The sequence below is a fragment of the Gavia stellata genome, chromosome 2 (assembly GCF_030936135.1).
Source record: "Gavia stellata isolate bGavSte3 chromosome 2, bGavSte3.hap2, whole genome shotgun sequence".
NCBI classification, from domain to species: Eukaryota; Metazoa; Chordata; class Aves; order Gaviiformes; family Gaviidae; genus Gavia; species Gavia stellata.
The window spans coordinates 88,660,499-88,674,716 of NC_082595.1; the positions used below are offsets into that span (position 1 = coordinate 88,660,499).

The 14,218-nt window shown below is 37.4% G+C and overlaps 1 protein-coding gene across 1 annotated transcript in view; it reads left to right on the forward strand.

The window, feature by feature from the left end:
- CSMD1 (CUB and Sushi multiple domains 1) overlaps positions 1-14,218 on the forward strand; it is a 1,256,706-nt gene that overhangs the window by 924,532 nt on the left and 317,956 nt on the right. The window contains exons 13-15 of the mRNA XM_059835885.1: positions 4,797-4,979; positions 9,220-9,546; positions 12,483-12,677. Of these exons, the coding sequence (XP_059691868.1) occupies positions 4,797-4,979; positions 9,220-9,546; positions 12,483-12,677 (705 nt within the window). The remainder of the gene's footprint in view (positions 1-4,796; positions 4,980-9,219; positions 9,547-12,482; positions 12,678-14,218) is intronic.

Sequence of the window (14,218 nt, forward strand, 5' to 3'; positions counted from 1 at the left end):
TGAAACTGAGTAACTATTTCTAGTTTACAAACAAGATGAAAAGTCTCTTTCCCCAGGCTACTGAAAGAGAGTACATGAAAGCCAGAAACAATTGAATAAGATCAATGTTAATATGTTAGGTAACCAGAGGAAGCTGATGTTTAATTTTGTGCTTGAGCTTATTTGCAAACTTCATGAAGTTCACACAGCTCTAAGGACGCCGATCAAAAAAAGTCCAACATTGAATGAGTACACAGAATAATCCTAAAGCAATAGGGTTTTTATCACCATACTTTAAATAGCTTAGCATAGCTTTTATGTATCATTTGTTTGTCATTTTAAGAACCTTTTCTGACCCATAGTATTTCTCTAAGAGCTCAACATCGCTCCAACTGACTTGGTCAGAAGAATGTTCTCTTTTTAGCAAACAAACAGATATATAGCCTTTTTGCAATTTATGAAGCAGAATAATTGGTGCCTGTGTTGAAGTAATAGGCACAATGCACCTCAACTGAATTTAGACATTTAAAAAATTTGTTCTGTGATCAAATAAGTGGAAGACGGACAGGTACCAGAAGAGACAATAAAATAAAAAGCTGTGTTAAATCCTGGAGGACAGAAAATTGTTTGGAATCATTACATGCCTGTGTTACAGAACATCTCGAAACACAAGGTTAAAAACAAGTGAAAAAGAATGGAAAGAATGTAAAGAAGATACTTCATAACAAATGCACTTGGTATTTAGACATATTAAAGATAAAAACTGTCTCCACTAACCATCCACTAACTAGCAATAATGATTAACACAAGGACGAATTTTAGAAAAATAGAATAGAGTGCCGAAATAGTGCCCTAAGGTTAACCTGCCTCATTATAATCTCATTATAATGTTAAAACCCGCACCTGCTAGTTAGCCCCCAACCCAAATAAGCCCCCTATTCTCTGAGCATGCGTAGTGAATTAAAAAAGAACTGTATCTTTAAGATGAAGTAAGAAAAGTATTAACCAATATTTAATTTAGTGGTAGGATCAGTAGGCGTAACTAACTTTGTTAACTGTTTTAAATACCTGTCATGATTTTAACCGGGTGTGCATGTTAAGAGGAGAAATCCCCCATGCACCCAGCCCTGCAATAAACCAATGTCAGTTTTCTAAACTATCATTTGTTTTGGAGAGTTTTTGTTGTTACAATTTTCGGTAACACCTGTACAACTCTATAGATCTAGATATAAACAAATAGTATTCTTAATGTGTAAATACAAACCCCTGAATTTGGCCTTCTCTGTCTTCCCTACGTTTTGCTCTGTCATTAATATACGTGACGGAAAGCTAGCTCTTCAGTAAAGAGAAATGTACAGACAGTCTTGCATATGACTTAATCTGCTTTGTTCTGTCACTCCCTCATGATTTCCTGAATACAAAGAAAGTTAATAATTAATATTGTGTTCTGCTGCTGGCAGAATGTTTACAGGGATTTATATTTTACAATACTTTAATAAAAAAATTAAAAATTCGGACATTATAACTTAGACTCCTACTAAAAGTTTGTATCTTTTTATGGGGAAGGGAAGTTTTGTCATCTTGACCACTACAAACCTGCAATTGGTGTATGCATGAGAAATTCAGTCAGCTGAGACACAGCTTTTTGAAGTTTTGGTATTTTTCAAATATTTTGGAAGGAAATTGTCTAATGCATGCATTAATTAGCTGTAATACAAGAACAAAGACAGATGTTGAACTGAAGAAGTGTGTGGGAAGCTGTTAAAGCATCTAAGTTGGGTGTTCTTTTTGATTTTGCGGTGTGACAACAGATCTTTGTCTCACTGTAAAATTAATTTGTAGAATATTAATAGATCTAAGATTGTGGTATTGATAGTAACATCTGTAATGTAATATTAATAAGAATGATATCATATACATGTTATAGTAAGTCTTCATACCAGGAAATTTATGTGAAACTTGAATATAGAAGTGAATGCTATCCACTGAAATTAAATGGGTGTTTTCAGTCAACCTGAATAACTTGTTTTTGACTAGAGTACATTTTCTCTTAAGGATAGGTAGTCTTCATTTCAAGGTTTGTGAAGATGCAGATTTGTAGAGCTGGATGGAATTTTTCAAGCTCTTTATTGTCAAAATGTAAATAAGACAACCTCAGAAGTGTTTTATAAATCTGTGACATTTGCTGAATTATTTTTATGTTGAACAAACAAGCACAAACCCTGAAAGTTGAGACAGAAATAAAGTTAATACATTTATTTTTGACATTTTTATGAGTTGTTTGGCTTTTAAAGGTAAAATAATTTGATTTAAAAATTCCTTCTAATGTATTTTAAGAGAGAACTTAAAATTAATCATTAAAATATTTTTATGAGACAGATTTAATTAAACCTTTATTTTTCCAAAGAATAAAAGTACTTTAAAAAATGTTTGAAGTGAAGTTAGTTTCTATATTTTTAACTGCTGGTTTTTGCTTGCAAATCAGATATTTAAAAATCCAAATTATATCTCCACCCCAAGTAAAGCTGGGCATTCTTGGATGAAGGGTGATATATTAAGAAACATAAAGTATTCGCCTAGTCTCTAAAGTTTATCCTGCGTTCTTGCCTTCCTCAGTAAGTGCTCGGTTCTGTCTCAAGACATACTGTACTAGTTTCTTACAAAAATGGGATTTTCAACCTGCCCGAAAGCTTTAATCACAGTAATTTCTGTTAAAAGTTCTGGTTCACTGATCCATAACCCTATCCTAGGACTTGGTGTATCTCCTGAGAGTTAGAAATCATCCTGATCTGTCTTCTATTTTGGTAAATTCATTCATTAAAGATGTTTTGATACTTCCTCTGTAGACCATGGAAAGAAACAATTATTGCTTTCTTTTAAGGGATAAATCTTCAGCAATGTCTTTGCAAAACCTTGCAGGCAGTTTGCCTCCTGACACTCCTGCCTGAGACAGTGTTGCCCTGATCTTTGAGACTCAACAGGTTTTTGGAAAAGAGTGTTTATGATTATTCTCACATGCTGGATTGGATATAGCTCTGCTATCAGTGGAGGAGATGAACTTTTAAAATGCGATTAAAATGTGAGTTCTGATTTTCTGTAGCTCCCCACATTGTCATGTAGGATATGGAGCTGTGGATAGCTGGGAACACACAGGTTTCCAGTGCTCCACTGTGGCAGTAGGAAACAATGTCTCAGTAAAAACAGGCAGGTGAAACTACATTAAAGCACTTGTAAAAACATATAATTTCAAATCCTTATTGATAAATATTACTTATGATATTGCTTTACTGGTGTTTTATTATATTTGTGTACTGGACTTTTTGGAAGATGTTTTCATTCATTTAATTCATTCTAGCTTTCTGGTAAGACAAATTATTTAAATAAAACTACTGACTCTGGAACTGCTGAGAATTCATAGATGAAATAGTTACTGCCAATTTTCTCTTCAAAGTTTGATTTTCAGATTACCAAGAAAAAAGTGTATACCTCTTTTTATCCTGATGAATAACCTGTTCTTTTATGAAATATATGGCATACCTTTCTGAACATGATTGTCAACAATCTATCCACAACTGCTTTAAGGGTGTAAAAATAGTGGGTTGACTTCACATATCATAATAATGCCACCCTGCATCTTAAAATTTCTGTTGGAGTCATCGTGTCAAGATACACACTGCTGCCAGGATTTAACATTAGTAGATTTAACGATATTTGACAGCAGACATTTTTCATGGTGCTAAGTTATATTAATATTTAATACTATTCAGTGAGTTGAATTTTCTTGTTATCCAGAATGTTTCAGATTTCATACCTTGGACTGAACTGGGAAACATTTAAATAACAAGAATTTTATCACTAGTTTATCTTGAATTAGATTTACATCATTTTACTACAGATGTAGCAACCGTTTATAGAACCGGAAGTGCTTTGCTTTTATTTTTGCTGCTCAAGCGGAAATTAATAGAAAAACTTTTTTAAATTTAATGGCAAAGAAATGGAGCCTTCCTTTTTGATGAACAGCCAAGTGTATAGTAATTCGTAAGCTGATTCAGCATTTCCGGCACAAGCAATTAATATTTACATTTCCTTTCCTAATATTCTTGTTATTTATAAATTCCATAAGACTTTGGGGTTTTTTATATTCTTATCTTGTATATGTACATTCAATATTTACAAATTAAATAATTTAAATAGCAGATCTCCTAGAGAATATCTAGGAAGTATAATTCAAAATGTTAATCTCTTTTCAGTGTAGCTGAATGCAGCTGTCAAAAATATGGCTCTAATTTGAAGTATGAGGTTAAGAAATAATTCCTCAGGGTTTTTTTAATTATATTTTAGTGCTTAAAATGAAATTCATTGACGCTATCAGTAATTTATATATTTTTAATCATATTGCTAATAGCCGTATAATGGTATTGCAGATGTGAGAGTTAAGATAGATTTTTTATTACTAGTACTTCTTTATCAGAATAGGAACTACACATAGTATGTCTCCATGGTTAGAATGGAGACTGTCTATGGCTTTATAATTTTACCTTCAAATATGCTGTAATCCAGTGCAGCCATGCAGTTAAACATGAGTATATTGTTATCTTCAGCAGTGCAGGTGTGGAAACTATTAACTTGTGAAAAGACTTTAGATCCTAAGTCATCTTAGAGATAATTTTACAGCATTTACCTATAGTTCACTTCCAGCTGTAAATATTAGTTTAAGGCATAATGCCGAATACTTTGAATGCACTTCTGATACTGACATATAAATTGCTTGCAGATATATTTTTCTTATTATTGTGTTTGAATTTTTTTATATTCAGAAATTGAGAAAGGAGGTTGTGGAGACCCTGGAATTCCATCATATGGAAAAAGGACTGGCAGCAGTTTTCTGCATGGAGACACACTTACCTTTGAATGTCAAGCAGCTTTTGAACTGGTGGGAGAGAGAACAATTACATGTCAACAAAACAACCAGTGGTCTGGCAACAAACCCAGCTGTGTTTGTAAGAATTATTGTTATTATTTTCTGTATTATTTTTCTGACCTTAGCCTCTTGCTTTTCTTAGCATTTGTGACTAGCCATCAGGAAAACATTTCAGAAGACCTTGAAGACTTTTTCAGTCACATGGGTCTTTTTTAGTTGGCTCAATAGTAGCTATTTTATGGGGAACATCACGTAGGACTGTTTTAGAATGTTCTTTCCATTTGTTTTATATTTAGTTGAACCATTTAACACTCTTAATGTGTGTTGAATTAGACTCCAAATGAGCAAAACCTAATAGCATATAAGTGTTCAAAAGGACTCTGTGGCACATAAACATTGATTATGGCAGTGCAAAGCAGTCTGCAGATCCACGTGAGAAAAGATTGGAGTTTTTTTCCCATATCCTAATAAAGCATAAAAATGAATATAAGGAATATAAGTATATCTAACATGGAAAAAGGGTAGGTAAGACCAGTAGTTGTGAATTTTGTTTTAAAACATAAAATATGTTTTTAGGTAAGCTTGTAGATGGATTTTAATAGGATTTTTTTTTTTATTTTTCTTTTTTCTTCTTCTTCTGTGGTAAAGTAGAGTAAATCTTTCTAGTACGCTGATATATTAGGCACTTCAGTTCTCTAGACCACATTACCTTTTCCTATAAAGAGCCTTATAATTCTGTACTGGATTTTCAAAACAACCTTAGTGAGGTGTCCAGTTCTCCTTGGACATAAATGTGTTTTGCAGCTGTGTTGGTACAGCACTTACCAAGCTGAGTAAGCTTGCTCTGGAATGGAAGAAGTCTCTATATGCCCATCAAGTGCTGAAATGTGTCTAAGCCCGTAATGCCTGGGCATGGAGGCAGTGCGGCTGCAATTCTCTTTGAAGACAGAAGTTGCATTTCTTTGCCGTGCTGTATTGCACTGTGTTGATACATTAGTTTCTGTTGGCAATAGTGTGGAACATTTTACTGTGCTACACTGTTTGATGTGCACATGCCCTATGAAAGATAATGGAACCTGAACTTACAACATCTATTCACAAACATTGAGTTGACACATAAGAGCTGAGTAATGGTTATCCTTTGTGTTAATTAATATACAGTGAGGCTTCCTCTTTCTGAATCTACTGTACTTCTCACTAAAGTACCAGCCACAAGCTCATGACTCTGAAATCAGTTATGAATTGTCGTGATGAAAATTGGCCCAAAGGAGTGAAAAAATCATGGAATCACAGAATCACTAAGGTTGGAAAAGACCTGTAAGATCATCAAGTCCAACCATGAATTAACACCACCATGCCCATTAAACCATGTCCCACAATGCCTCGTCCACACGTTCCTTGAACACCTCCACGGATGGTGACTCCACCACTTCCCTGGGCAGCTTATTCCAGTGTTTCACCACTCTTTCAGTAAAGAAATTTTTCCTAATATCCAGTCTGAATCTCCCCTGGTGCAACTTGAGGCCATTTCCTCTTGTCCTGTCACTCGTCACTTGGGAGAAGAGACCAACACCCACCTCTCTGCAACCTCCTTTCAGGTAACTGTAGAGAGCGATGAGGTCTCCCCTCAGCCTCCTCTTCTCCAGACTGAACAAACCCAGTTCCCTCAGCCGCTCCTCATAAGATTTGTGCTCCAGACCCCTCACCAGCTTCATTGCCCTTCTCTGGACACAATCCAGCACCTCAATGTCTTTCTTGTAGTGAGGGGCCCAAAACTGAACAGAGTATTAGAGGTGCGGCCTCACCAGCGCCGAGTACAGGGGCACGATCACCTCCCTGCTCCTGCTGGTCACACTGTTTCTGATACAGGCCAGGATGCCGTTGGCCTTCTTGGCCACCTGGGCACACTGCTGGCTCATATTCAGCCGGCTGTCGATCAACACCCCCAGGTCCTTTTCCGCTGGACAGCTTTCCAGCTACTCTTCCCCAAGCCTGTAGCGTTGCATGGGGTTGTTGTGACCCAAGTGCAGGACCTGGCACTTGGCCTTGTTGAACCTCATATAGTTGGCCTCAGCCCATCAATCCAGCCTGTCCAGATCCCTCTGCAGAGCCTTCCTACTCTCAAGTAGATCAACACTCCCACCCAACTTGGTGTCATCTGCAAACTTGCTGAGGGAGCACTCAATCCCCTCATTCAGGTCATCAATAAATATATTAAACAAGACCGGCCCCAAAACTGAGCCCTGGGGGACTCCACTTGTGACTGGATGCCAACTGGATTTCACTCCATTCACCACAACTCTCTGGGCTCAACAGTCCAGCCATTGTTTTACCCAGCGAAGAGTGCACCTGTCTGAGCCATGAGTCACCAGCTTCTCCAGGAGAATACTGTGGGAGACAGTGTTGAAGGCTTTACAGTAGTCCGGACAGACAACGTCGACAGCCTTCCCCTCATCCACCAGGCGGGTCACCTGATCATAGAAGGAGATCAGGTTGGTCAAGCAGGACCTGCCTTTCATGAACCCGTGCTGGCTGGGCCTGATCCCTTGGTTGTCCTGCATGTGCCCTGTGAGCGCCCTCAAGATGAACCTCCCCATAATCTTCCCCGGCACCGAGGTCAGGCTGACAGGCCTGTAATTCCCTGGATCCTCCTTCCGGCCCTTCTTGTAGATGGGCGTCACGTTGGCAAGCCTCCAGTCATCCAGGACCTCCCCTGTGAACCAGGACTGTTGATAAATGATGGAGAGTGGCTTGGCAAGCTCCTGTGCCAGCCCCCTCAGTACCCTTGGGTGGATGCCATCAGGCCCCATAGACTTGTGAGTGTCCAGGTGGCATAGCAGGTCGTTAACTGCTTCCTCCTGGATCATGGGGAGTGTAATTTGCTCTCCATCCTTGTCTTCCAGCTCAGGGAGCTGGATTCCCTGAGGATACCTGGTGTGGCTATTAAAGACTGAGGCAAAGAAGGCATTAAGTACCTCAACCTCCTCCTCATCCTTGGTGAAGATGTTCCCTCCCACATCCAGTAAAGGATGGAGATTCTGCTTGTCTCTCTTTTTGTTGTTAATGTATTTATAGAAGCATTTTTTGTTATCCCTTACGACCGTGACCAGATTGAGCTCTAGCTGGGCTTTTGCCTTTCTAATTCCCTCTCTGCGTGACCTAACGAGATCCTTGTACTCTTCTTCAGTTGCCTGCCCCTTCTTCCAAAGGTGATAAACTCTCCTTTTTCTCCTGAGTCCCAGCAAAAGCTCCCTGCTCAGCCAGGCCGGTCATCTTCCCCACCAGCTCTTCTTACGGCACTTGGGGACTGCCTGCTCCTGCGCCTTTAAGATTTCCTTCTTGAAGAAGGTCCAGCCTTCCTGGACCCCTTTGCCCTTCAGGACCATCTCCCAAGGGACCCTTTGAACCAGTGTCCTGAACAGGCCGAAGTCTGCCTTCCGGAAGTCCATCGTAGTGGTTTTACTGACCCTCCTCCTTACTTGGCCAAGAACTGAGAACTCTATCATTTCATGGTCGCTAAGCCCAAGACGGCCTCTGACCATCACTTCTCCCACCAGTCCTTCTCTTTTTGTAAACAGCAGGTCAAGCAGGGCACCTCCCCTGGTACACTCGCTTACTAGCTGTGTCAGGAAGTTATCTTCCACACACTCCAAAAAAAGAAGAGAGCTATGAAGGTTTTTTGTTTAATTCCCTTGTGCTATTGAAGGGAAACTAGGGGTAAAATAAGTTTGTAGTATATACGCTTTTAAGAGTTGTTGATTGAGACACATCTAAATTTCTGCTGTTATTTGCATCAGCAAGATCTTTGTAAACTACAGGCAAAACTGGCCCTTGTGCTTGATTTTTTTTGGACTGCTACAAACATTTTCATGCATATTTCTTTTAGAAAAAAACTACAGTTAAATTACAAATTAAAAATTTGTAATTACATAAAAATTACATAAAATTACATAAAAATTACATAAAAATTACAAATTAAATTTAAATTTTCATTTCAGAACAAACCTGCCAATTTTTCCAAATTCTGACACATCAGGCATTAGCTTTGCTTTCTTTGGCAGTCCTTACATGCTTCTAATAATCTCTTGCAGGCCCTGGTGCACTCACTTAGCCTCACTTGGGGAAATAAAACATGCAAGGCAGACATTTTATATTGGTAAAATGTTCTGACAGTCTTAAACATTTCCAGGTTACATGTGCAGTAGTTCTGACATCCAGGCTTCAAAAGCATCCTTTTCTACAAGAAAAAATAAATATATAAACAAACATTTATCATGTTCATGGATAGTATTTTGAGAATCTATTGTTGTTTTCTTTAGTCTCGTGTTTCTTCAACTTCACCACACCCTCTGGAATTATTCTTTCTCCAAATTATCCTGAGGAGTACGGGAACAATATGAACTGTGTTTGGTTAATTATCTCAGAGCCAGGAAGCAGAATCCATCTGATTTTCAACGACTTTGATGTAGAACCTCAATTTGACTACCTCACAGTGAAAGATGATGGGATTTCAGATTTACCACCTCTTGGCACTTTTTCTGGCAATGAGGTCCCTTCTCAGTTGGCTAGTAGTGGGCACATAGTAAGACTTGAATTTCAGTCGGATCACTCTACCACTGGAAGAGGATTTAATATCACTTACACAAGTAAGAACCTCTGCTTTTATTTTATGCCTAGTGTTAAAATCAAGCTATCTTTCTTCATAATAATGAAAAATAGAACATGTTTTTATTTATAATACAGAAGTAAATTGTAATGCTTGTATAATTGCACTGCTTTCAGCTGTCTTCCTGATGTTCAATAGCTTATCTGCATCTTTATAATTTATTTTTTTTAATTGTGATAGTGCTGAGGAATTCCCTTCATTATTTAAGGGCCTTTTTCGTTGACACTGCATAAATGCAGAGCACGTAACTAAAGCCCTTATCTTCAGATCAAAGTATGCAGTAAAAGTGATTTAATATACTTCTCAATGGAACCAGCCGGAATATGTTCACAAAGGTGTTAAGCTTAGATCCCAAATACAGAGATGTTAATCTGAAAAGCGTAGAAGTATAAAAAGCAACTAGAATATCATTGCAAATAAATAGCTCTGGGAACCTGCTTTGCTTTTGCATTTTATCTTCCAGTTAGATGGTGCAGTATCTAAGAATATAGACCCCGAAGTATATAGATCTCTTTTTTGGGATATACATAACAGGCACCCTCTGTGTTTTTTCTAGTGTCTTAGAACATAGCTGATCTCATGCAGAAGTCTTTCCTATAGGGGTGCACTAATTTAAGAATCATCCTTCTCTCTGGCTACAGTTTCTTTAAGAATTTAAAAACATAGTGTCTTTGAGAATGCAATTCTCAAATGTACAAAATTTAGTTGCAACTGCTCAAGAAGTTCAGAAGTTGTTAAATGTGGACCCAGCAGTCACATTCATATAGAGAGCTACTGAAAGCATAAATATTTCCCATTTGGGAAACCAGGCTAAAAAATATCTAGCTACAGATAGCTATCTGTTGTTTCGTTTATATGAAAAGATATTGCTCAACAGCACTCTCAGTTGAAAACTCTAGTAACATCATCATCATGTAGAAAATATTATTACGTTGCCATAGACTGCTAACTCTCCTAGAAGTTTTATTAGTCATTCGAAGATGTTACTTATATGGAGATTATCTTTTTAGTTGAAGAAATTATCTTCTAAGGTTATAGAAGAAGTTAATTGACAGTAAAGTTGTCTTTGTCACATCTTGGGTTGTTCCTATCTTGTGTCAATTAAGATAATCAATTAACAGTGTTTAGGTCCAGCATGTTTCCTTGCATTATTTAGAAAGACGCCCCACATAAAACTGTAATTCAACCCTTTGAATTACAACCCTTTGATTGCAACCCTCTTTAAGTTTTAGATTCCTAAATTGTTCCTTTGCTTTCAGAGAAAGGGATAATTATTGTCCTTTGAAAAGTGACAGGAAGATAAAAGGCAGATCCTTACCTTAACTAAGACTGTAGAGATTAAAAAATTTACCAGAAAATGTGAGGCCTGAATTCTAGGTCTGCTTCTCTCTGAGATTATTCAGATCCTTTTTTCCATATGCAATTCTACCAAAGTAAAGATAGACGATAATAAAGACAATCTTTACTATTTCTATTTGAAGCTGGACAATTATGCAGTCAGGAATATAATACTCATGGATCAAACTCCCTGAGAATCCTGATCACGTAGGTATTATGCAAAAGAGTTTTCCAGCACACTTCTTATTAGAGTAGGTGTTACCGCTGAGCTTGATGCAAGGCTTGTGTGCTAGAATTGTCTAAAAGCACATATGCCTCCGTGGTGGGAAACTGAGATGACAAATGGGAGTGCCCCTGGTTTATGAATCCTTTGTGTTCATTGGAAATTCTTAGTTTAAGATCAGCCAAAGTGCTAGTACTTCTGGACCTCCTATGTGTTGCGGGGAAAAAGTGCTCCGCCCATGGTTAAATCAAGTAAGTATCAAAGTGGTTTATTGATTTATTAATGAAACATAACTGACAATCAGTGAACTGTAGATTCAGTATCAATATCAGCAATTCAACAGATAAACCACATGTTAGACACTTATAAAATCATAGAATCATAGAATATCTTGAGTTGAATGAGACCCATAAGGATCATCGAGTCCAACTCCCTGCTCCTCTCAGGACTACCTAAAACTAAACCATATGACTAAGAGCATCATCCAGACAGTCCTTGAACTCTGACAGGCTTGGTGCCATGACCACACTTGGTGCCTCCTTAGGTCGCCTGGTTTATCTTAACACATATAAATTTGTAAATATATTTCCACTCTAATCCATCCTTATCCTGCCCTGCGAAGATTTACACACACACCTTCCCCTCACAGGACCTATGGGTTACAAGCACTCACCCCTTTTCCTTGAAGTGGTTTCCCTTACTTGCACACAGCTCCTGAAAGGCACAGAGGTGCCCTGGCTTTACATGCACCCACACTGCTGCTCTCTGCAACTTGCTGATCCACACACCGGTGAGAACACCCCCCATGAGGTCACACATGCACATAGAGGTGTGGGTCCCTGTGGGTTGCACTCTGTGTTTCCACCCCACTAGATAGAGGCAGACTGCTCTCAGTGTCCCACTGGGAGGTTGTTCTGTCTGGCCTAGGCTGTGGCCATAGTTTTTCAGCAGCAGCCTGGATTTCTGCCAGATTAGTTGCAATGTGAAACCATAGGTCTCATTATGTTAGAGGCAAACAGCTGGATTTTGTCCGGAGGGAAATTTAAGCAAAGTGTTCTTGTGTATCTAAGCCACACATAACTAAAAAGCTTCAGAATTTGAACTATGTTGCATCTGTGGGATTGTCATTGGATTTAATGTTGGCTTTTTATTGAGGAGTTTTCTATACTTTCAATTATATTGTAATCTTGTTACCTATCAAAGATTATTCCCCCACTCCAAAAAAAAAAAAACAAAAGAGGCAAAGTTTAGAGGGGTAGTTGTTGTTGTTATTATTACTACTATTATTATTATTACTGTTGTTGTTGTTATTATTACTGTTATTATTACTGTTACTATTACTATGTTTTTATCAGCCTTTGGTCAGAATGAGTGTCATGATCCAGGCATTCCTATAAATGGGAGGCGTTTTGGAGACAGATTCCTTCTGGGAAGCTCTGTTTCCTTTCACTGTGATGATGGCTTTGTGAAGACCCAAGGCTCTGAATCCATAACATGTATTATGCAAGATGGAAATGTAGTATGGAGCTCTACTGTCCCACGTTGTGAAGGTAAGGGCACAATCTCTACTTTGCACCTACAGTTTGAATAATTATACTATTTAAATTTAGCTTACTTTTTACATTTTGCACATAAATAAGGCTGCTTTAGCTGAAGTTATTAATTTGTCTTATTTTAGCACTCTTCCAGTCAAATGAGCAATAATAGAAACAAGATAGCTTGCTTTTATATTCTTGGAATAAATTAGCATTCTAAAAATCTCGTTGCTATTCTTTTCAAGTTCTGATTGTCACCATTATTACTCAGTAGTGAGTTATAGCTGTTGTAATGGTTTTGGCTGTAGCATACTGAAGAACATAATTATCTACCACATAGAAAAGTGAAGTATTGTTTCTATTTAAAAGTCCTTTTTAAAAATTTGCACCTTTAATTTTCTCAGAACAAAAGTATAACTGAATTTCTGTATGTGACATATTAACCTACAGTACATTTTATCCTGAGAAATATAGTAAAAATCAGAGCTATGTTTAATATTCATTATATCCCCCCAAAATTCCAAATTTGTTTGCTTGTTCTTGCCTGGGTGAATAAACAGACTAAGATGAGCTGTGCTTAGAATTAAATCTCTCTTTACTGTGAAATACAGTGAGAATAAAAAAGTAGGCTGGTTCATTGATGTTTAGGTTGGTTCCTTGATATTTAACAGTGATGGGTCCCAAGGCAAGACATATGAATGTATTTAATAAACGACTAGAGTGTGTCTTTTAAAAGTAACATTCAAAAAATTTTATATCTCTTAGTAAACAATAAATATATAGTCAGACACTCAATTAAATGATACTTTTTTAAAGAAACTAATCCACACCTTCTAATTGGTGTAAATCTCACACCTCCATTAATTTCAGTGTCATTGCAGTAACTTAAGGATCTAGATTGTATCACTTTTATGGTTTTTGCTATTTGGGCAATTTGACAACTCAGTTCCATAAGACTGTGCATTTCTAAGAAAATTTAGAGATCCTGGAAAAAACATGTTAGCAGCCTGGTACAAGTAGCGTATGCACACCTAGATGTTGTACTAGCAGGATTTCTTATCCTGATTAAGCCAGGTAATGAGTTACACAGTGGAGCAGGTTTTTTTGCCTAGAATGAAACCAGCCCACTCCAAAGCAGGGAGTAGGGCAAGGTTCTTCATCAAAAGATGCTTTCTCATTTTGAAACTCTATACACAATTGATAACGTATTCAGTGTAATCTTTGTGTAATTTTACTTCCACAAACACATAGATAAAGGACCCAGGATGAACACTTTGAGGGAAAAAAAGATAAAGAAAACAAATACAGAAATTACTCTTTAAGAAAATACATGAGTACCACTCAGTTATCCTTTCTTTGAACCTTGCAGGATGTTTACCTAGTTTTTAATGAGAAAGGATTAAACTATTAGACTCTTTTTTTAGATTTTGCCTATTGTTTGTTTTGGTATAGTAGGAGGTATAGTTGTTTTAAGTTACTTTCAGGATGTGTTCCTTTCTGATGTGGATTCCCTTTCTAGTTGATAATTAAAGGAGTTTCTGGTTTTGGATTATAGT